General features: G+C 42.8%; 1 protein-coding gene across 4 annotated transcripts in view; it reads right to left on the reverse strand.

Moving 5' to 3' along the window:
* Nucleotides 1-3,815: 3,815 nt before the first annotated feature.
* ncanb (neurocan b) overlaps nt 3,816-24,261 on the reverse strand; it is a 133,268-nt gene continuing 112,822 nt past the window's right edge. For all 4 annotated transcript variants that reach the window (XM_026343293.1, XM_026343276.1, XM_026343285.1 and 1 more), the window contains 5 exons: nt 18,942-19,100; nt 16,658-16,740; nt 16,185-16,329; nt 9,587-9,769; nt 3,816-8,299 (listed from right to left, as the gene is read on the reverse strand). In XM_026343293.1, the coding sequence (XP_026199078.1) occupies nt 8,163-8,299; nt 9,587-9,769; nt 16,185-16,329; nt 16,658-16,740; nt 18,942-19,100 (707 nt within the window). In that variant the 3' untranslated portion in view covers nt 3,816-8,162. The remainder of the gene's footprint in view (nt 8,300-9,586; nt 9,770-16,184; nt 16,330-16,657; nt 16,741-18,941; nt 19,101-24,261) is intronic.

Consider the following 24,261-nt stretch of genomic DNA (forward strand, 5'->3'; position numbering starts at 1 on the left):
TGAGTGAGTCACAGTGGTTTACTCGCCGGGCTCTTTCAACAATCCAGGATTGGGTCGAAAGAGAATAGTGGGAGGTTAATGAAACCGTTCAAACCATTTGTGCGGGAATGAGGTACTGGCATGTGTGGATGGATGGATGGATGGATGGATGGATGGATGGGTATGTGTGTGTGTCTGCTGAGGAAGAGATGAAGGAAAGGAGACAGGCTCAGCAGAAACACAAAGTCACAGTGAAGGACAGCGTGAAAGCAACGGAGAGAATAAGAAGTGTGGAAGAGAGAGAGAGAGATAGATGGGAAAAGGAGGTTTGAGGGACTAAAATGAAGGCAGAAAGATAAGAGGAAAAGACAGGAAAAAAATGCTGCTGTGCAGGTAACTCAGGGATGCAGGAAGACTCAAGGGTATCTGTCCCCGCACACGCATGCAGAAATTGACTGGTCAGTGAGCTATTGTGGACTTGCAGCGGGGAGAAGGAATTGAGTGGCTCCAGAAGTAGACAAAATGCTGAACCTTATCTCACCTCAGTCACAAAACCCAGTCCCGCAACACCTACAATTCACTTCATGGCCTGTGTGCACTTTCATCATTTAAGGAACTCGGAGTGACGTCCCCGAGGAAGCCGGTGTAAAGAGCCCAAACTCTGACCTTAAGAACCCTTAAGGTACTTACGTGTGGGTGTGTGGATACAGTCGCACTGCCTTTTTTTTTAGCTGCTATATCTCACATCTTTCTGATTTAATATTTCATAAGAACATTGGGCCTATCACCCAGCACTCTCCCCTTTCTCCATATAAAACCTTTACTACTGAGCAAGTATCCTGGAGCAGGAGAGATCTAAAATGCAGTTGAGGAGAGACAGCGGCTCCTTACTTAACCTGTCGATACAATAGTGTATCCGTGACAGTGATACAGTATGTCAGTGTGGATCGCACAGCTTGTTTCTACTGACCCCAAAGACCAGTGTTTTTATACTAGCATAACATATTAAAGGTAAATGAACGAGCAATACAATTTTCAGTTCATTAAGTTCATGTGTGCTTGATGCATACAAATGATGAAAGGTGAGTAATAAAAATCAAAACAAAAGGTATTGATTTTTTTTTCTCCACCAAATTTATTTGATAGCCTTATTAAATAGTCACATGAAGATTTTTAATAGAAAATAAAACTCACACATGCTCAGTAATAATCAAACAAGAAACTTAGCCTACAATTGCATGCAAAAAATGTTTCTATATTATGAATACTTGATGCTTGAATGATATTACGGTACACATGTGTGGGTGAAATTTGTGCTCTGAGTGCTTTTTCCCTCACTGCGAGCTAACTGACTGATGACCACTAAAACCATATGCCACATATGTTTTATAAGTAGTGGAGTAAAATGTAGCGAGAGTACTAACGCTGAAGTGTAAAGGAGCACAAATTGGAAATAATGATGTAAAGTACATCGAAATTGTACTAAACTACAGTACTTGAGTAAATTTGTGTAATTGCGTTTCACCACTGTTGAGAAATGTGCTAAAAGCAGCTTAATAGAGCCACATTTCCAGTTTGTCAGTCGGGGTCATATAACAAAACACAGCACAGTGTACACACAGCTGGCAGAGCAGAATGCGAGGGCGACGGTGTATGAAAGACCTGGCTCACACTGATGTTTTTACTGGCTTTGCTCCTCAGCACTGACTCATGCACACACACACACACACACACGACTGTAAAAGAAGCTGTTAGCGAGGCGCTGCGGCACCATCTGCAGCCATCATTAGGATGGGCGTGAATGCAGATTCATTGGTGAAGCTATTCAGCAACCTGGCTGCAATAAAGAAGAAGAAGATAAACAGAGTTAAGATGCATATTAATCTTTTTTTGATTTGGATAAGCAGCTTGATGTGAGAGGCATGTGCGTGGAGAGCGTGCTCTCGCCTGCAGCCTTTTATGTTTATGTGCGAGATAAAGACAGGCAGTAATTCTGGAAGGAAAAGGAGCAGAGCAGCTGTAAGGTCGAGTAGGAATCTGTCAGGCCCAAGATGAGGCTAAATCCCTTGTTGCTTTTCATAATCTTCTTGAACTTTGGCAGCATCATTAGGAGATAATGCAGGATAATGCCAGAGTTCCTCATTGATTTGCCATGTCTGCCAGATGAGCCTGATATCGACCCAGGAACAAGGTTATGATGGGCTGTCTTTTCACGCATTTAATTTTTCTGCTAATCTCTAAAACAAGTTGTACGGCAAGAACAAATATGCACCATAAATAGTATTGGCCTTTTCATAAGTTATTAAAAGAAAGTTATGGGATGCTCGGGGAATGCTTTTGTAATTCTTTGTGTGTTCATAAAAGTCTATGCTAGACTACAGAGCCAAACATTTCAGGGCTCAATGAATAATGTTAGTGATTGTTTAGAGTGCTGCTCCAAGTTGCTGCAACAAATCTCTGACTTTTGCACAGCAACCCAGGAGAAGTGAAGGTCATCGTCAGCTGTGAGTTAAAGAGAAACTCCCCAGTAAGAAGCCTTAATGAGCGGCGTCCTTGCAGCTCACCGAGCTGAGCGAAACAACATCACTCGACCAGCCAGAACAGAGGAAGAGGACGTGAAAAGAGGAGATGCTGTGTTCAGTGTGATTAACTGTTGACGGAAAACAGAAGGAGAAGTCTTCCAGTGTTTCTGAATAATAACGAAATGAGTCAGTCGCATATCAAAGCCGAAGAGAAGAGCGGGAGAGAGAGGCAGGAGGAAGGAAAACGAGAGAGAGGGAGAGAGGAGGTTGTGTTTTTTACAGGTGATGAAACCTCCCATTGATGAGAGGGAACTCATTCAGCTCATCAGAGGAGGTTCAGGTGAACTGAAGGGCTCTGAGGTGAGACAGTACAACAACAAGCATATTCACAAACTGTTTGCTGCCAAAACTAAACCCCTCTCCTTTTTCCTTTCCCTTTTGCCCCCGTTCCTCTTTTTTTGTCTTCTTACCTTTGATCCCCCTCACACGTCTGCCTCCTCCTCCCTCTCCCTCTCTTCCTCCTACTCTTTTTCACTTGTGCCGCTGAGGGATTTGCCCTTGCCGACCTACGCGGTCGCTTTAACTGAATGCAGCTAGAAAACAGTTGGAATATATATATATATAAAAAAAAATGGTTCCAGTTTTATTGATATCTTAGCTGTGGAGAAAATATTTTGGCTAATCCAAAAGAGATTTGGAAATGAAGGTCAGAGAAGCACATTTTGTCCTCAACAAAAAAACACAACAACCTGCAGCCTGGAGAAAAACTGAATCTAACACTGACAGAGGAATGAGATCATAGCAGGAGAGAGCGGTGGAGAGAAAACAATACGCTTTTGCATTTTGCTTTTCAGTAACAAAGTCTTCACAAACTGATCGATACCACAACTCTCCACAAATTGATGAGCTGAGGAACGGAGCCCTTGGCTACAACAGCACTTCTTTTTTAGTATCTAATTACTTCAGGTGGTACAGTAGGTCTTTTACACTTTTAATGTTTTTATGTTTTTTAATTGTTAATTTATATACAGTATACTCTGTCTAACTACTTTGATTTAAGGAGGTATCGTAAGATTTTTCATAAAACTCAGTGCAAAAAAAGTGCAAAATCCACTATTTGTCAGCCATATTAGCATTTACCAAATGTTGAACACCCACTTGAATATTGAATAGTTTATGGGTGTTGAAATGTAGGTGATAACATTGTCTTACTTTGGCGGTTTTACTTTTCGCTGCAGGTTTTCTGTACATGTCGTGTCTTTTCATTTCAATAAGGTATTGATAGCAGCAAATAACTACTCCAACCAAGCCAGGTAACGGATCCAAACAAGGTTTTCCTTTAATGATCATTTGTCTTGTAAAGAATATCATACAATGACAGGACTGGAATTCATAAGAACATACATCAATAAATATGGATAAATACTTGTGGACCACGTTCAAACAGCCAGGCTCAGTTGCAATTATATTGTGTCTGTGTTCACAGTTGACACGAACACACAGCTAGCCGCGAAACTGAAGTGATTGCGCGGGGGAACTGAGCCCAAATAAGTGAGGTTTTGTTTGTACGGCAAAGTATCACCTCCCTTCTGGCTCTCCCGCAGAGCGTGCGTCGACTGTAGTGTCTGTGTTTTTCTGATGCGGCACTTTGAAACAGCAGCGTGCGTCTATGTGTGTGAGCAGCGTAGAGGAACGGAAAGAGGGAAACGGGGTGTGTTTTTGGATCTACTGAGGCTGTGTGAATATGGTCCAGAGAGGCTAAGCAACAAACACACTCAGAGCTTAAAAGGATTTCAAAAACAAAACCAAAAAATAAAAAAAGAGGAAAGAAAAGAAAGAAAAACCTCAGAGTATTTACATCACAGAGGAGAAGAGGGAGTGTTTGTCATTGGTTTCTGCTCTGCGTTTGTCTTTTTCATTGCTCATTCTCTCACTGTAACATGTCTCCATTCATCCATCCATCCCGAAACACAATACAGCTGGCTCAACTCCGTATCAGACAGAGACGCAATGTCATACAAATATCACTAGAGATGAACCTGTACATTAGATGGTGAACATGGTAGAAGTGATGCAGCAGTCCACGCGAAGCACAGCAGGAGGATGAGGATGAGGGACGGATAGGAAAAACAATGCAAATAATGTAGACAGAAATGTTGGACACACGAAGTGCAGCGAGCTACGACAGTCTGTTTTCCTTTCGTTCAGAAAACATCCAGTGGTCAGTCGACACTATTGTACTGTCAATGCCATCGACAGACTTAATAGGAACCAAGACAGACAGCCTAATCGTGAAATCAATAGTCTGTCTGTGTGCCACTGAGGACAACAGTCTCTGCAACTCTTATCAGGTTGTCATTGCTGATGAGTGTGACTGTTTAAATGCATCAGGTTTACAGTCAAGGACAGTTGTTACAGTACATGCACTGTGGGAACCAGATATTCTCAGATTTCATCCACACTGTTGTGCAAATAGACACGCAACCATGTTCTTACACATGTACACACCGTCGCCCGTCACTCATTTCTCCAGCAAATACAGAACAGGCGAGAGGGGGGATCTTTAAAAAACAAAAACAAACTAATTTGGCATATTTTAAACGTCACTGTCTTGTTGAAACATCATGAGCAGTTACTACTTTATTAAGTGATTAATTTTGGATTCGCGCCGTCGCTGAAGCTGCCCTCCGAGCAGGACTGCAGGGCTACACAGTGCATTTAAAGCATGTGGAGAAGTCGGTCTTGTATTTTGTCTTTCCCTAACCAACAACACGTCCTGAAGTGCATAGATTTAATTAAACCATGCCCTTTGTGTCTCACCTTGACAATGTTGTATTAGTTGTGCATCCACACTTCTGTGAGTGAGTGTTTGAAATTTGAAAGTTTGTGTTGCATACATTTAATACTAAAAGCGTTAGACTGTCAGAGAGATGCCGTGAGAAAGCCAAACACGCAAGAGTGAAAAAAGGTGAGCAGGCAGCTTTTTTTAGGCATGTGCTAAAAGCTCTTCCCTCACAAAGACAAACACACAAAGCCCAGGTGAAGACCACCAGCATCCCAATCCAAACTGGAACATTTCAGCTCAAACTTCAAGAATTAAAAACACCATCAGTAAAAACCAACTCCGAAAGGACAGATGCTGTAAATTCTGGCAAAAGTTCTACTACTGTCACCTTTACACAACTGTGATCACACTGCCTCTGGGCGTTATCTCTGATTTGAATCGCTGTGAGAGGGGCTCTGGTCTGACCTCTCACTCATCCACCTGTGGTCAATCCATTTTTTTTTTTTTTTTTGTACAGACAGAAAAAAACAGGCCCCGTAGCGGCCTGACATCTACAAAATGACAGGAGTTTGACAGCTGTGACAGTTGCCTGGGCCTCCTGTCCATCACCCTAAACCTTCCTCTGGCTGTCCGTCAAGCAAACCCTTCCCTTGTCATTATGAATCCGGGGTTCTGCAGATAATGCCGCTTGTTAATTAGGCATGCAGTAGATTAATTAAACTGATACAGAGGTGTAGGTTCACTATTCATCTCGGTGCAGAGGAGTGTTGTCATTGCCAAGGTGAGAGGAGACAAACAAAGGCAGAGAATTAATGTGCACAGGGGGGATTTTCTTCTCATGTGACTTTACATAACCTGATCCTGCTTTAGTGTTCTGTCTGTAAAGTACAAAAAGCTGCTTAAAAAACCCTCTTCCACCAATAAAGGACTGGTTAAACGACATACCTGCTTATTCTTTCCCTGCTGTAAAAAGACAGTGACAGTGAAAAGAATGTCGAATGAGGAGAAGAAATGAGAAGAGGACGGAGAATCATACGAGTGCTGGAGTCGGCCTGTGCAACATAATCCCAGAAGCGTCTACCTCAAGTGCTGGCTTTAAAGAACAGCAATTTAACCCAGCAGTAAAGGGGAAGGAAAAGAGAGCAAAGTGCTTGTTGTAAGCGTCTCAATCTCCTCTTTAAAGCGGGACACGTGGCAGGAGCAAGCACAGGTGTGACCAGCTGTGAGAATGAGTCCGCCCCAGAAATAGCGAAGCCCTAATCTCTGCTGACCTTCTCTATCATCATCATCATCATCATCATCATCATCATCATCATCATCATCATCATCATCCGCTGTGACCTCAGCCACTGTCGACATAGCCCAAAAACCAAGTCACACTAAGATGAGGGAGCTCTCCCCACCTCTTGTTCCTCTGATTTATAACATGTACCAAACTTTGACTCATTCAGTCATCAGCAGAGTCTCTGCTACGTCATATTTTCGAAGCTTACTACAGTTTTAGGTGTTTCAATCATATTCCAACTTCAGCTACCCACCTTAACCACCTCTTTGTACGTTTCCGTGGTTCCAGTACGGGTGGGAAGGTGGGTTCAGTTTGCTACAGCGAACCAGTCATAATTGGTTGTTTTCAAATAACCACTTTTGGCGTTCTTCAGGTATGAACACTATATTTAAAGGGGATAAAACAGAAGCTTGTTAACCTGCTCCGCCTCTTCCTGTATTTCTCATGACTGTCGGACAACATCATTTTTCACTAGACCACAGAGATGCGAATCCGAAAATAAAGGAGAAGTGGGACAAACCTGCTGCATTACATTGGTAAATTCACAGCACAAACACAAATGATGCGGAAAAAGCAAAGCAAAACTGTGGAGCTGCTGAGCCGAGTTACGACAAGCTGACATCAAACACTCGATTTAACCCTTTTGACAACGACAGGCGTGGATGTCTGATGCAACGAGAGCTGTTTGGGATTGTTTGACACTTTTGAAAAGTGACTGATGTGTAATGAGACACGACTGACGTGAATACAGTGAAAAATGTTTTCCCTTTTCCTCTGGGGTTTAGCATCTGATCTAAAGTCTTACACTGACAAGAAGATACAACGCTACCAATCAAATAACTCAGTTACAACTGTCTAATTCAAAGAAAAATCAATTAAATCGGTTGCAGAATAACTCCATGTCGCTTTAAGTCAAGTACAGTGTCTTACAAAGAGCAAACCAAAAGCAGCAGAGTCAAGAAATAAACAGAGTATCTGTAAAAAACAATGTGTTAAACAGACAAAAGGCTCAAGTCAACAACATGATGTTCTGCTTGACTCGTCTGATTTTGATTTTGAACAGCATTTTCAGTGATGTTGTCCCTATTTACAGTTTGTACCAAACCACTTTTCTCTGAAGAGTGCTCAGCGTCGATCTCAAAGGTTGTTTTTTTGTTTTTTTTGTTGTTTTTTTTTTCAGCGTAGCCCCATGTTTCAGGTCATTGTTGAACGCGCAGGTAGGGAGGGTAACTGGGTCACGTGGGAGCGTGGGTGGGAGACAGATGGGTTACGACACGAAAGTAAAACAGAGAAAGGAAAGTAAGAAGAGTACAAAGGGGTTTGTTGTCATCGTCCCGGTGACGCCTGGCAGCACTTTGGCAGGCCTCAGAGTTGACAAGGATACAGGCTGACTCAGAGAGCCGCGGGTGGAGCTAAGGGCATGGCAGGGCGGTGCAGGGAGGGTGGATGTGGGAGTTGAGTAGAAAGTTTTAGGCTGTAAGGTTGAGTAGTGTTTGGGGAGATGGGGACAACAGGGGGGAGGACAGGCAAACTGCAGTTGGTAGCAGAGGAGAAAAGGAAAGAGGGGGTGTCTTTTTTTTTTTTTTTTGGTTCAGAAGTGGGTGTGGCTGTGGCCCTGGCCTGGCTGTGCTCCGTGGTGGCCTCCCTCTCTGTGGCCGTGCCTCCTGTGCTTCCTGCGCTCTCTCCTGCCCTTATGGTGGTGGCGCCGGTAGCGGTGGGCTCGCCGAGCTGGTGGAGAGAGAGAGAAAAGGGCAGGCAACTTATTAAAAAGACAGGTCGAAGCTGGAATAGGACGCCAGCTGATGAAAGAGAGAAGATGAATCACTGACAAGCATCAGAAGCGTTCAGATCGACAGGCGGTGAAAGCAGCTGGGAGGTGAGGGAGAAGGAATCAAAAAGCAGGACGGTTAAAACCACATGTTCGCCGGAGAGGGTTTCACTTCCTCCACCAAACTGAAGGGATCTGTTTAATCTTACATTTGGGCGCCTTTAGCTAGAACACACCGAGCTTTCCGCCCACTCACAGCCCCAGTGAAAGCTTGTTCCTGGGGTGTACTGCCAAATTAGGTTGTGCTGTCCCTTCCTGGATATTGCCAACAAAGAAATGTCATCTGCAATGAATGATAGCGACACTGTAAAGTCTGGGCCAAAAAAACAATTCTCTCCAAAGATAAAGAGTGATAAGCAAATGAGCGTTTATCACTTTGAACAGAAGCAACATTACTTCAGTATTTCATCATTACTGTCACATTGTGAGCAGAGTGAAATGTAATTCAAGGCTCGGTTTGCTGAATATTTATATATATCAAGCCATCATATCTGAGGAAGCAAGAAATGTTATGTATTAAAGTCATTTATTCTTTCATACAGTGAGTCCTTCTGGGAAAAGTTTATTTTAGGGTTAAGGAAGGTAAGGTGTATATTATAAAACAATGTTATCACTGATTTTAGATGCCACACTGTGCGACAATCAGAGGTAGCGTCATTTAATGGCACTGCACCATCATCATTTCACTGTCTGAGACGATATGGGAATATTTGTTGCACTTGCGCCCAAAAGCATATATGGACTATATATTTTAATCTGGTTGAACATTTTTATTTTTTAGCCCACGTCATCATCTTTTGTATTTTGTGAATGGTTGACCCATTGCAGAATAGTCTTAAAAAAACAACAACAAAACAAAAAAAAAACCCACCTTAAAGCATAAAGTACTTCAAAGGAGACCTTCCTCCTTCTAAGTAAGCCTGAGGGATTTAATTCAGTCAGCAACACAGTAATCTTTTTGCTTGCAATTATTAATAATGAGAGCAGGGATGGGACGCCTGAATGCACAGGGTGACAGCAGCTCCCAAGGGTAGTTAACGAAGGAGGTTTGATCTCACCGACCTAAGGTGGTGTGCATGCTATAAAAAAAAAAAAACAAAAAAAAAAAAAGACCTAACAAATGGAAATGCTGCCTTGAGAGAGTGAGTGAGGTCGTCTGCCGTCCGGTTTGGTTGTGGAAAACTCACATTTTATGCAGATGATTTTTGGTCGGTCCCACTTGCCGTTGGCACGACACTTGGCGGTGGGAACATGGCGCTGCAGGAAGCCGTCGGCGCACTGGTAACGCACTACAGAGTGGATGTCATAGTGGGAACGCTTCCGGCCAATCAGGAAGGCATTATCCACAGTGGGAGGTGCTCCACAGAGAACTGTAGGGGGCAAAGAAATGCGGAATGTCAATCAGGTTGTCCACGTCTGTTCATCACTTATGTACATTAAAACATCTCAGCATCCCCGATGGCCTTTACATTGAGCGTGTATCTGGATTTTAAGATATATAACACTGCAGGACAAAACCTGGCTGAAAGCCACTCACAGCACAAACATCAAAATGTGAATTTAGTGTTTGCAGGAGAGAATCTCTGTCCAAGTCTGTGAGTGAGTAGGCGGCTGTCAAAGCAACACCGCGTTTCAGACACATATTGAATTCAAGCGGAATCAGAAACATGTTTACACCAGCTGAGACGGAGAGAGGACTGACACTCCGGCCAGAGCCTGACAAGCCACAGGGCAGCACTCAAGCTACTACAGATTTATTTTTTTTTAAATCTCGTGTCGGGGGTACCACACTACCCCCTAGGAGCAGCTGAGGAATGTGTAGTAACTCGGGGAATCCCTGGCAGCTGAAAGTGAACTTCCAGCTCCACCTACAGTTCACCATAATATAAATTGTAATCTTCACAGATCCTATTTAATTTAAAATGCTGAACTTAGGTGGACAGTAAAAGTCAAAGTACGGTGCTGCTAAAGCAACATTTAGAGGTTGAAGACCCTGGGACGAAAGGTAAGGTTCGCTCCCACACCCGGTGCACCCATCAGCCTGAGCTGCACATGAACTCCTCTCCACCCAGTTTGAGCCTCCTAACACTGTGAAAGCGTGCCATCATCAAAGGTACCTAGTTTTCCAACACCAAACCTGATTCCATCCTTCAATGTGATTAACACACTTCTTATGCTGAAGGTGGTCATGAGAGATCTTAATCAGCAATCAGAAAATGTTTACAATCTTAATTCCCTTGTCCCTGTTCTAATACCTGTTAAATTCTTAATAAGGGAAAAGTAATGTCATTAACTCTGATGAAAGGTTTAATGCTACATTCACAGTTTAATGTGTCGTGGAACAAAGGGGCAATAAGCACTCCGCTCCTCACTTGAGACGACACCTGACTCAACACAAATGGAAGGCTAAAAGGTAGTTTTCCATTAGCCCTCACCTATGTGCACCGTTGAATGATTTCTCACAGTGGGGGCAAGCAAAGTCAGAACGTATTGAAGTAGGGATAAAAGAAAATGTCACTAAGCTCGGAAAAAGCAAATGGAGCCGTGATTTTATGGGAGACGGTTTAAGTTAGAGAAGGACCTTTGTAGACTAAAGCCTGAAGGGCGTCCGGGTCTACTACTGACAGAGAGACTAGTTTTTGTTGAAAAAGCCCATAAATGTACTTTTCAAAAACACTTCTAAAGCCACTCCTCAGGTTTTCTTTGGCTGTGATATACTATATATTGGGAATTGTGGATTTGTGGTGCTCGTTGTTTAACTAAATACTCCACTGGGACACTAGGCACTAATCTAAAATCTTTGATAAATTCTATGTCACATATGAATTGAATTGAAAGATGTGTCATGTGACTATTTGATGTAAGAAACTCACAGAGACCGAAGTCATGTCTGCTGTTCCCTTCAGCTCTGTGGACCTTTTTTAGTCTATTTTTGTCACCACTCGGTTTCCAGACACAGCAAAAAAAAAGAACAAACAGTGAGGTCTGAATGATGAGGAAAGAAGAGAGGCGCCTGAAAAGAAGATTCACTTATCCAGAGGGAAGCGATGGAGGGGGAGAGTCTCAGGTGCTCACTGGAGCACTATTAGACTTTATAACTGTCTTTCTAAACATAGCTGAGATCTAGATCTGGAGTAAATCACGCACACTTTGTAACTCTTCTAAAATGGAAATCTCATGGGCGCTACATTTTTCAGCAGCTATTTTACATTACCCTACATTTAAAGCTACAAGACATTAATCCTGCATGCAGGTTACAGTGTGCATACTTTAGCATGTTTGCAGAGGTATTTTCTGTCACTGTGCTCCTGAGTGTGTGTGTGTGTGTGTGTGTGTGTGTGTGTGTGTGTGTGTAGCAGGGGGTAGTCACTGGGAGTTAGTGGCATGGGGAGAGCTGCAGACAGCTAGAGCCTGGTTCCTATCAGCACTCTACCAGCATCTCAAAGCATCTGTAGACCATGCTAGAATAAATCAGAAGGACATGAAAGTGTGTGCGCACCCTCACTGAAACACTGCTGAGAGTCTCACATGCAAACAGTAGATGCAGAAAACACTGAAATGCTTAAAAAAACAAACTACTGCAGCTGTTTGCTGAAATGCTGGTGACAGATGCTGAGGAAAACTGAGACAAAATGGGTTTAATCACTGTATACCACACAGTATGGGAATATAAGATGGTTTGAAAAACCTGCCATAGACTACAGTACAGAAAGATAAAGACAAATCTGATGGAGGATTTTCGTTCTTTATGTTCTTATTCAACTCAAAGCAAACTAACAGTAACTCAGCTGTCAGTACAATATGTTTCTGCTATGCAGGCATCAAATATGTTATTGTGAAATTGTTTATCCCGCCTCACTATTACCACATTTAAAACTTTCTCATTAACAGCCCACAACACTGACACCACATATAAGCTCTGTCATGTTCGGGTGGGACTGTACACCTCCATGTGAAGTGCCTTGAGAAGTTTATGGTTTGAGGCTATAGAAATAAACTGAACTAAAATTTAATGGAATATTGTGACTGATGGGATTAAATGGGTTAAGCATGTCAATAAGCCACGGCACAGCCCGCATGGGCAGCGTCAGTCCTTTGAAATGGTGCGCCTGAATTGACTGCAGAAATTATTGAGGGATAGTTCAACGTTTGTTGAAATACAGATATTTACCATGTGGAGAATTGATGAGAATATACTCAGAAGATGAGCAGATTATCTTAGCTTAGCATAAAGACTAAAAACCAGGAGAGACTGCCCCCGGATGTTGTTCCTCAATACGTCCCTGTGATGGTCCATTCTTTACTGTTTTCAGTCCCTGCATCACCACCTGCCCGGCAGAAACACATCTCTAGCCACTTCAGTCACCTGACAAATCAATACTATGAGCACACACACACACACACACACACACACACACACACACACACACACACACACACACACACACACACACACACACACACACATTATACTTATACAGTCATCCATGAACCACAGGGACAGTGGTTTGACTCCTGGTTGAGCATATCTGCATGTTCTTGGACACTGAAACTCTATAGCAGCGGCAGCATATACAATACTCTCCAACAATAATTTCCCAAAGTGGATCAACAAATGTTTATTATTATGTTATATCATTATTATTGCAGTGCACCTCTTCAGCACAGACACACGTCTAACCACGCTGCCTTGTGGTTTTGCCACTTGCAAGTGAATCCGTTCTTTTTTCACACCTCTCTGAACAAAAATGTCAACTGTTTGAGGAGCTAGCACACGGCTCTATTTGCAAACACACAGCTGCAAACAGCCACTGGAGGCACATCCATGCAGAAATAGCTATAAATAGCTTCCCCCCCTCCTTTATTTTAAGATACATCTCAGCAATGACAGGTTTGTGTGTATCCCACAATAATTGCAATGCATATCAACGGACACATGAACTGCTAAAGGCACTGCACTAAGCAGCCTATCATTTCTCAGAGTGCTCAGACTGTGTGCAGAGTATGTCATGCAAAATTCGATTTCCTCTCTCTGTACATAATAACTCTTCAAAATAGTAAAATAATTTTATTTGTCATGTTGTGGGTACACTCCCTCTCCTCACTTGAAGAGCTTGACAACAGAAGACTACGTGACTCTTGTCCAAATGTAATTATGAATCTCTGTGCTGTGTTACTGTTTTACATAAATCATTTTTTCAGTTTTTTCTATTTTATCCTTTCTTGTCCGGTGTTGATCCAGCAGTTGAATATGTGTCGATGTGTCTGAAAGTGAAACACATGGATTTACACCATACGATATCTCTCATTGATGTAAAAGTCACATCCAACACACTCACAGTGCATCAGCTGGAGGGGTTTGTTTTGCAGAGATTAAGATGGTTTGGTACTGTAGCTCAATCAAAAGATTTCTGAAAATCCTTGAAAAATCTTTTGAAAAAAAAAAAAAGAGGTGGAAATCAGGGTTGAGGCCAAATCAGCAGGTTTAACAAGGATCATATGCATTTGATTGATGATTGAAGTGATTTTTGCAAATAATATAAGTCTGGCTCTTTTTTTTCACAGATCTGATCATTGTCTCATCAGTTGACCGTCCTTTCAGTATTTTAAAAAACATATCATTGTAACAGCATCATCTGCATTACCCGTCACCCCGTCTGGCCCCTGGACGAGTGGCTCGCGCGCTGCCGTTATCACTGACTGTAATACGTCCCGGGGGCTGCTGATGAGCAGATAAACAATTCACATGAGCTGTGAGCGTCAGAAATGAGGCAGAGAATTCTCAGCACGGAGCTGACAAACTCAACTGATGAGACAAGACGTTACATGGGGGTTACTTACAGTGGAAAAGAGGCTGACAGGGAACTGGGGAAAGATGAAAAGATGCTGGTGATTGTAGCTGACTGATTAAGGTCAGAGGTAGGCTGGTTGCTGGGGACTGGTGACAACGTGCATTAGAGGTGGTGCCACACCTTGCTTGCGAGGGAAAGACCTTTCTTTTCATACAAGAACAGAGCAGGATAGAGTCGTGCTTATTGCCTGAGGCTTTAGAAGCATATTTTCTATGCTTGTGGCCAAACCGTCTGATAAAGCACAAATAATTAGCTTTAATTAACATAATAACCATCAGTAAGGCCTTTGGGCCTTTTATGTCCAAGTTAAATCACCATTCCTTCTCATTCAATGATGAATCAGTGGGGGCAAGCTCCAAGGTTGCCCCCACTGAGTGTATTAGGATGTACCAAAGTGCAACATTCCTGCTCTCCCCTCTCCAAGATATTGTCATCTGCTTAAAACAAAATGAAACAACTTACAGAAAGCATATATTACACCTGCTTCAAACTGGAATAACGGCTCATCACCGATAAAGACAAACAAAACCCTGCACAGTCACAGCACCTTAACAGGCCAGGTAGGCCCAGAATCAGAGCAATCAAATACTGTGGTTCCTGTGCAGGATAAAGAGAAAACAACAGGTCGGTTCGCTAAATAAGGCTGTCAGCTTATATGTACATGCCCTTTACTCAGAAGATGCTCAAATACTGGCCCGCAAATTAATGAGAAAGCTGGGGAAATGTTTGCTGTTACCCTCTCATCATGCCTCAGTTTCTCCGGAAAGTAGTTGTTAAATTGGTTTTAAGTTTTTGTGCTGTCATGGTTTTTTATGAGAGCATTTCTACCTTGGGTGTTTTTCATATTAATGCATTCAGTGTCAAACTTGTGTTTGACCTACTTTCACTTAAGTCCAAAACATGATTTCTACCAGTTTAATAACTCCGGGTTCTGATTTACAGCAAAAACACAACAGTTACTATATTCAAAGCCCAAGGGTAAGTTCTGCTTGTGTCCCAGCAGCTCTCAAAATCAGCCTGCTAATCTCCACCTAGCTGTTCATTTGTCTGTCTTCTTGTCATCGGTCATGAGTCTGACCTGTATGCAAATGTGCAGCAAAAACAAGCTCTAACAGGCTCTCAGAGGAGCGTGTGGTGGCCGAACTCCAGCGCCGATAAGTGGCCGCTGCAACATGGAACATGAAGCGGAGATTGCCGTAGTGTACAGAGTGTAACCAACCAATAAGTTTGCTCACCTCATTTTGCTGAGTTTAACTTTCCAGGACATAAAGTGTAAAGTAGTTTGTGCCTCGAGACGTTCCCTAACCTTACTAAAACAGAACATTTGGCACAGGAAATGGAGCCTCCCATGATAAGTGTGTGGAGAACTTTTTAAAGCTGAGCTGGAGGATGATGAGAGTTGGAAGGCAGAGCGCTGCCGAGAAGTAATGAGTGTGAATCTGAAGTATGAGGACTGACAGAAGAAGCTCAGCGTTAATCTCTTCCACCGCACACCGAGACGTGTGTAATGTAAAGTATGACACAGCCGGGATGTTCGGAATCACCTGAAGGTACATGAGGTGTCAGTGTCTGTGCTTTTACAGAAACAGCCTGCAACACCTGTGAGCAGCTTTATTAAAACATACACACAGTCAGGAACATTTTATCACCTCTCTGTCTTATGATTCGCCTTTAAAGGCCTTATAGGACTGGAGAGTAACGAACTGACAGCAGAACAAGGCTGGTTCTCTTTTGCCCTTCTCCTCACTCTCCCTCTGCCTAAATCTGTCAGATACTCCAGCGCCCCTCACTCCTCGTAGCCATCTTCTCTTTTTTGTGTTTGTCTCTTACATCCTTCCTCTTCTGACAGTCATCTTAATCACCTGATGAAGAGGGAGCCACTCTCTCCTCTCCTCTCCTCTCCTCTCCTCTCCTCTCCTCTCCTCGTTCTCACCTGTTCCCTTCTTGCAGACATAGGGCAGGTTGTAGTTGCAGGGCACATCATTCCATTTCCCGTTCTCATGAGCAATCATAACCACACAGTCCTCTCCTCCGGCAAAGAAGTTGTCGGGCTGGTTCTCACGCCAGTTCTCGTATTGCTGCCCACACATACACAAAACAAAGAAGCACATTTAGAGGATTAAACGTGACATTAATTAGTGATTTTACTAATTGACCTTTTTCTCAACAGAACATAATTTATTTTCTATTTTTGCTTTTCTACACACAGTGTGTAATTATTAACACTAACAATGGACGCAGCTGGAAAGTGGAACTTGTGTCTTTCTATGAAGCTACTGTTCAGGTCGTTTAAAGCTGTGATAATGACCACCTCCAGGTTTTTGTTACATTACCATTATTCTGTTTCTCTAAGGCCTTCGTTTCCATGTGGATAACAAGACAAAACAGCCTCAGCTGGACACTCACCAGGTCCATTTTGTCGGTCCACTGAAAGTCGTCCTCCACCGTACGATCATTTAAACCGATCCAGGTGTTGTCGTGGCTCAGACCTGAGCACAGTATAATTAAAGAAGAAAGAGAGCTAAGTAAGACAACATGTACACACACATAAGCAAGTGTGATGCCCTACAAATTAGATTTTTAATTTTCTTTTTTGAGGAAATCTCACCAGTTGTGTTTTGCGTTAAATTTCATTTGTGTGTGCGTGGGACGTGTACGTGCATGGTCGTGCAGGCCTGTGCTTGTGCATGCACATACAGTATGTAATGGAATTTCAGTCGTGGTGTATCTGATTAACATCATTACCAGGACCATTAATCTCCCTAATGGCTCTGATCCCCGTATTGCAGGGGTGGAGACGTCCGTTTTCAAGGCAATTAAACACACTTTTTGGTAACGGTGCACGTGCAGAAGAAAGATGGGCACTAGACGGATGGCACTGTCCTGGCATCGGTCCGAGACAGAAGGTGGATCCAATATTACAGAAGCTTGCTGCTGGTGATCTGGCTTTATTACAACACAAGTGGCAGCGGAGCAATGCCAGGGGGCAAAAAGCTAAGAACGAGGAGATGAAGGTTTATGAGGCACCAAAGAGAGACTATATGGATATTAGTACAGTAATACAGCCTGGCAAAGATAAAGCGCTCTCTGCAGCCAAATACTGAAGTCAGTGATGAACACCAGTGAAAGAACCAAAAAGCTTTACGCTTGCATTAATATTTAAGTTGAGCAACGTTCGTTTCTTTGCTCCTGTGCCAAAAATTCAAATAGGATTTGCAAATAATTCAGAGCAACATCAAATTCCAGATGGGTTGGTTTTTCCACGCAGTCAGTACAGTAGCAGATGGTTTAGTCAAGCAAATCAAGAAACTGTTGAATACTATTATTAAATATTGTAGCGTAATTGTTCATTTGTAACCACAAAAAACCTCAGCTCACCTCAGAATGTAAACATTAGTGTTACAGCAGATTATTGACTCAGGCGATGAGTCATTAAATATCACATCTGCACATGATTGTCCTTATCAGACTCTTTCATATATTCATCAAACAAACCAAGTATTACTGTAGGTAAATCAAGTTGAGTTTGGTTGCATTACCTTCCCTAGGATAATAAATGTTGTGCCACAGACACTTACATCGTCGCCTGTAGCACAATTTTATTGCAACAAACGGTGGACGCACGTCTATTTGGCTGAACAGACTCGGCTCCTGCAGGTGTTTTTCAGCAGCGAGCACAATAAACCCCTTCAAGGACCGTTCACATCGGAACCACACGGGCATTTATCACAGACTTATGGAATACACATATGGCAAGAGGTGCCCATCTCCGGGTATGATAATAATCAAGTAGAGGAGTAGATATCAATCAAGTGGTAAAAGCAGTGTTTAGCAGTGTTTTTAGGTGGAGGCAGGCAGCAGAGGGAGAGCTGGTTACATCATGCAAAGCAAATCACTGCAATCATTTTCGCTGATATTAGGTGTTTTGTTTGAAAGTGATCGGTGAGTATAAGATGCACCTGATAATTAAGTTATAGAATCATGAAGCAGGAACAGCAGCTGCTTCTAAATGTATCTTTGCCAAGTTAAATTGTCATTTGGAAGCTTTTGGAAATGAGGAAGAAGCCCTGCAGGTACTGGACTCTGGACTCCACTCTGCTCTGCTCTGCCCTCCTTATCCTTACTAGGCTGTGCTCTGCTACACTCCACTACGCTCTGTCATGCTCTATCCAGTGCTTCAGGTAGTGATGAGATTAAAACATAAAAAGAATGCTACAGAATATAATCAAGCATAAATGAGTGATAATAACTCTCTGACTCATTAGTAGGGTGAATCAGCGAGTCAGCTTAACAACAGGCTTCGACAACACCTCTTCACATTAAAACTTATTTTGGAGCATTCTTATATACACGTATAATAATTATTCCATAAAAGTTACATACTGTATCTTTATACACCATACATTACTCACATACTAAACCAGCTACCCAGCATTTTCTTGTTAACTGATGATACTGTTTGGAGAATTGTATCAAGCCTACAAAATACCCCCGTCATCTAACACCCGACAGGAACAGCCACCTAACATTGCACGGGATGACTTTACCTTTGGAGGCCTGCATGTCCAAACATATCTGCCTTATTTAAGATTTCCCGCTGCGCAATCCCACAAGAACAAGTGCTTACACAGGCCTCACTGTCTGTGCCAAGTCTGTCTTCGTGTACTCTTTCTCCTCCACCTCCACCCACCTGCGATGAAGTTCTGCTCAGCCAGGCTGTGGATGCTGGCCAGGTGGCCGCTGTGTTCCCTGCAGTCCTTTTCAGCGTCCTCCCAGGTGTGCCTGCGGCTGAAGTACCTGTAGCAGTGGCCGTGGAACTTCCTCCACGTGTGGTCGCAGCCCTCGGTGTCTACAGGTGCACAGGGGCAGAGGGAAAGGGAAGGGGAAGGTAATGGAAAAGGACAGAGATTAGTCAATGGGAAATCCACGTGTGAAGAGAAATGTGGGCTGTTTAATCATTTAACACCCACAGCAAACAGAGGCAACAGAACATTAGCACTGCACAGGAAAGGAGTAGGAGGGTTTAGGGCCACGAAGGGAGATGTCGCCATTATTTTTTAGCATTTCCTGTCGTTTCCACACAGCAAAATCCTCCAGTGTTGCAGCAAACAAGTTCTACATAATTCATTCCCCCTTTTTTTTTTTGCTGCTTTCTTTCCTCTTTTCCTTTTTTCGTTTCCACCATTTCTTTAAATTCCCTCTTTGATTCCCCTCCCTGTCTCTCCATCTCTGCTTCTCTCTTTGACTTTTAATCCACAGCTGAGGCAAGCCTGCAGTGAGAGAGCTTAGTCCAGTGAAAGGGCGTTTTAATCTATTCAAATGACAACAATCCTTAGAAATTGCTTCCATAGCGCAGTGCTCCCTTGGTAATTAAGCCCTGTCACAGTCCTGTCAGTACACTGATTCTCCCTGCATCCATCCCTCCATCTCTTCCTCCTTCTCTCCCTTCATCTCTCTCATCTAACTCGGCTCATCTCTCTGAAAGGTTAGCTGAGCTGCACATCTCGAATGTAATGTTTATGTGTGCATAGATGTGAATGGGCAAATGCGTGTACTATAGTGTCTGAATGTGCAGTATGAGTAAATGTATCTATAGCTGATGGGGTTTAGGCTCAATGCATCTGCCGAGCTCATCCTCACCCCCTCTTGCAGCCCTGCCTCCCTCCATTCCCTCAATGTGGGGATCAGGGAAAAGGCCTCAGCTTTTCCTCCAACAAATCTGAAGTGACACCAGTAAATTGGGCAGTGCAAATTGGGCCGTATGGGGCCCTGCTTAGTATGCAGAGACATGCAGTTTGGCCTAGGAAAGGAGAGGAGTCCATTATGAAAGCCCTTCTATACCGTAATATGAAATAAGGGCCTCGAAACCTTCATACTAACATTGCGAGTGAAAGTGCTCCTCATAGTGCTAAGCTCTCAGTGTTGTTCAGGGCCATTTGAGTCTCAGTGCTGTGAAGTGCAGTGACATCATTTCATAAAATGTAACGCGGCGAGTCACAGTAGGACTCTCTTAGAGCGAGACTCGCCACTTTAAATCAATCTATTGGCTATACCGGGTTTTTCTGCAATTCCTCGGCTGCAGCTCGATGCATTAGCTGCCCAGAAGCTGAGTGTCAAAGTGCCACGTAGTGAGCAGTAATGAAGAGTAAGAGAGCCTCGTGCTGTGCTCCAGAAGAGACAGCACGTTTCAGTATCTTTGTCACATGACAAACAGTAACACACTGACATGTAGGAAATGACACACACACACACACACACACAAACCAAAGTTTGACAGATTCATGTTGGCTGCACGAGAGGAAGAGACAGTAAAACTTTAAAAAAGAGGGTCATGTTTGCAATTTATAGAAGAAAGTGTCTGTCCAGGTTTATTACATCCTGCTTCTACCCGTCGGCCTGTTCAACATGCTTTCATTCAGCCCTTTACAGCAGGTCTGATGGAAATGAAGTCCTAACAGAGAAGAACCCCATTCCCACCTTAACAGTGAGATAAAGTTTGGGCTAGTTATCAAACCCTCTGCAACTATTTGCATTTCTTAGCATATGAAATGAGGATACTAACACTGTGAACAGTCTGAGATCATAAATCCCTGTCAGCTACTTAAAAATATGACAAAACTGACATTGAAGTTTAATTCTTGTCATTCATCAGACTAAACCGACAAAGTATAAGACCATGATCTGTGACACACACACACACACACACACACACACACACACACACACACTACAGTAATGAATCATCAGATGAGTGTTCTGCTTTATCTAGTAACCCACTGGTACCACTTTTAGCACACGCATGTTAGGTCCCCAATGTACAGTAAAGAGCAATTCATCATTTAATAGTTTGTAAAAGCTAAATACAGCTAGAAAAATATAATCTCAGCTCCTATGTGCTACTTGTACCAGACAAGTGCTTTGTTTACACACACACACACACACACACACACACACACACACACACACACACAGGCCGTTTGGATATATTTTGATCTCAGATCATCAGTAAACTCACTTCTGTCCTCGTTTCAGCTAATGTCATATTTCCTGAGCAGGGCTCTAAGTCACTCTGATGATTATTGTAAATGCAAATGCGGAGAACTGCTTCATTACTTTCCTTGCTCAAGTTTCTACCGGTAGTCCAGGGATTTAATCTGATGACCTCGAAACAGGCTAATGACATAAAACGCAATTAGCCATTTTAACAATCTTATCTTCTCCTAGGTGGCTCAGTGGCTCCCCGGTCAGCCCTGTTGCTTAACACTAAGATGAGCCTGGATTCACATTTAGACTTTCACATGCATGCTCTCTCCATTTTAGAATACATTTCATTTTACATTGCCCAGTAGGGACTCTAATCTGATTGTAATTATGGATGTGAGAACTACAGTATGTCTTTCTTTGTCCACACAAACCCATCGCTTGGAGAGTAAAAACCTTTGCACAAGTTAACCTAAGTATAAGATCATTAACATGCATATGTTTATTTTGGGGGTTTTCCCAAAACCCTTATAATGACTAATGGTGGTAACACAGAGCATTTACTGTTTGCTTTAATTGTTATGAAGAACGACAAAGGAATAGTGTGACCTACTCTAAACTACACAGCACTGAGGAGACTCACTGGATCTGACTTGGCGTTTTTCAGCCTCACTCCTGCTTCTACTACTTTATGCAATCATGTTCCTGAACAGAGTTGCAGATTAACATTAGCCAGCATAATGTTTCTGCTGTTATCTCCGGCCTTCTGGGATCAATGTGTGTCTCTGCTGCTGTCATGTTCTCTGCTGACTCCTTACTTACTCTTTCACTCCATCATCAGCCCCTGGATGCTACCTGCTCTGAGTGCTGCCCACGTGGCAGCTGGTACCATTGTATTAACATCGGGAGTGTGCCCAGTTTGGCTCGTGCAGGTGCAGAATGGGCTGTTATCTACATGAACAGGGACAGGAGAGTCACGGTAGGTGTCACACAGAGGGGGGTGAGGGGAAACAACACACACACACACACACACACACACATATACACACTAATACGCACATAAATAAATTTAATATACACATCTTCACTGAATAAAACACCCACTGCTGTGGGGTCTTTACTGGCAGTCAGCCCAGTGTTTTTGTGTGTATAAAGCTAGTGCTCGCAACACTAAAGCTAAAGCTGGGTTTAAAACAGGAGTTAGATGTACAAATACAGGCTGTGATTTCTATTTGGGATTTATTTACATACATAAAAAAAAAAAACTGGCATCCAAAGGGGGAAAAAAAAACACTAAAGACAGACAAATGAAATGCATCAAATACAGTGAGATGCAGAGCGGGAGGACGGAGAAAAGACAGTGAGGGAAAACCGAGAAAGAGGGGAAAAGAAATGACGAGAAGAGAGAAAGAAAAAAAAAAGAGAGATCAAAAATAAACAGGCGTGTTTTCTCCCCCTCAGATCTTCAACCCAGTCTCTGCTGATTTCTTCTCCCACTCGCTGACAGTGACGCTCAAAGCCAGACATCACATCAACCTCTTCAAATATTTAGACATTATTCAAGTAGTGTTCTTTCTCCCGTTTTCCCTCTGTCAGGCAGAGGCAGGGGGTATGTTTCAGCGATTAATATTCCTACAGACCTATGTGAACGGCGGTTAGGAAATAAAAGGCCATACACTTCCAGCTGACTGATTGGGTCGTTTATCCACATCACCGAGTGATATTTCTGCTTTTCTTTTTTTTTTATTTTTTTTTTAATATCCCCTGAATGATGAAATAGCATGTCTTTGCATGTGTGTGTGCGTGTGTGTGTGTGCCATTTTGCCTCCTCCCTGTGTGATTCTTTGAAGGCTGACAGCTCTGTGTGCCATTTGCAAGAAGGCAGATGACAGCGGTCCAGAGAGAAGTGAAAGAGAGGAAGAGACGCAGAGAGAGGGAGATGACAGAGGACCTGCTGATGGCCAGCGACAAAAGGTGAGACTGTGAGGAGACTGTGCAAATGGCTGTGGCATTATTAATGGTTATTACCAGTGCAATGTTGATTAATGGAACATCCTAATAGTGTGATTCTCCCAATTAGGAGTAATGGATGTTACAGTAAAAAGCTACAGAGAGCAACATGAATGACTGATGCCAGTCTGAAGGATCATTCTGCATAATTAGCTCAGAGATGCGTCTTTCCAGATTGATGCTGATGGTGGAGGCCGAGGTAAAATTGAGGGTAGCACACGGCTTTACAGTAAATTTAAAAAACTGCTATTTCAAAATTTCAGCAGTGCACAAAATAAGGACACACACACAACTGGCACACATGCTGCACAGGATACAGGTGACAGCCCGACAGTGCAAAAGCAAGTATTTGTGTGTGTGTATGTAACTTTTCTCTTTTCTCTCTTTGTTAAATATGAGTTTGCAGAGATTGCCATGAAATAAAGAGTCTGAGGAACTAAACTAACTCTAAAGCTAAATAATTGCGTCAGCATGCGTGTTTGTGTTCCCACCACATCTGAAAACAAAGATTAGGCAAATTCGACAGACAAAGGACTAAAGCACACAACAGGAACACAGAGTCGTCATGTTTGTCTTTGTAAATCACTGCTGTGAGACTGTGTGATGTTTGTATGGAAGCTGAAGACCCGCAGAGGAAGACTGTGTGAGACTGAGAAACCAGTCTTGGCTCCAAAGAGCCTATCTGCTGCTTCGTTTTCTGTTTTAATGCATTCATTTCGCATCTTATTAAACCAAATAGCAAATCAAATGCGTTACATTCTTTTCTAGAGTAGTTGAAGTTACACTGCCTACATGCTGTATTGATATTAGCAAGAATGAATGAATGCTGTGCTTGTTTTGGATTATTTAGCTATGTTCATTGCAAATGAAGTCCACTTGGATAGCGCCTGGGTTTTGCTAAGCAGAAACCAAAACTAAATGGAACTAAGGTTCCTGCAAAGTTGCAGTTTAAGTTCATTTATTTCCAAAAAGGTTGCTGGAACATGTCCATAGGTGGAAATGAGCTGCAGGGTGACAGC

This window comes from Anabas testudineus, chromosome 4 (assembly GCF_900324465.2).
Source record: "Anabas testudineus chromosome 4, fAnaTes1.2, whole genome shotgun sequence".
NCBI lineage: Eukaryota > Metazoa > Chordata > Actinopteri > Anabantiformes > Anabantidae > Anabas > Anabas testudineus.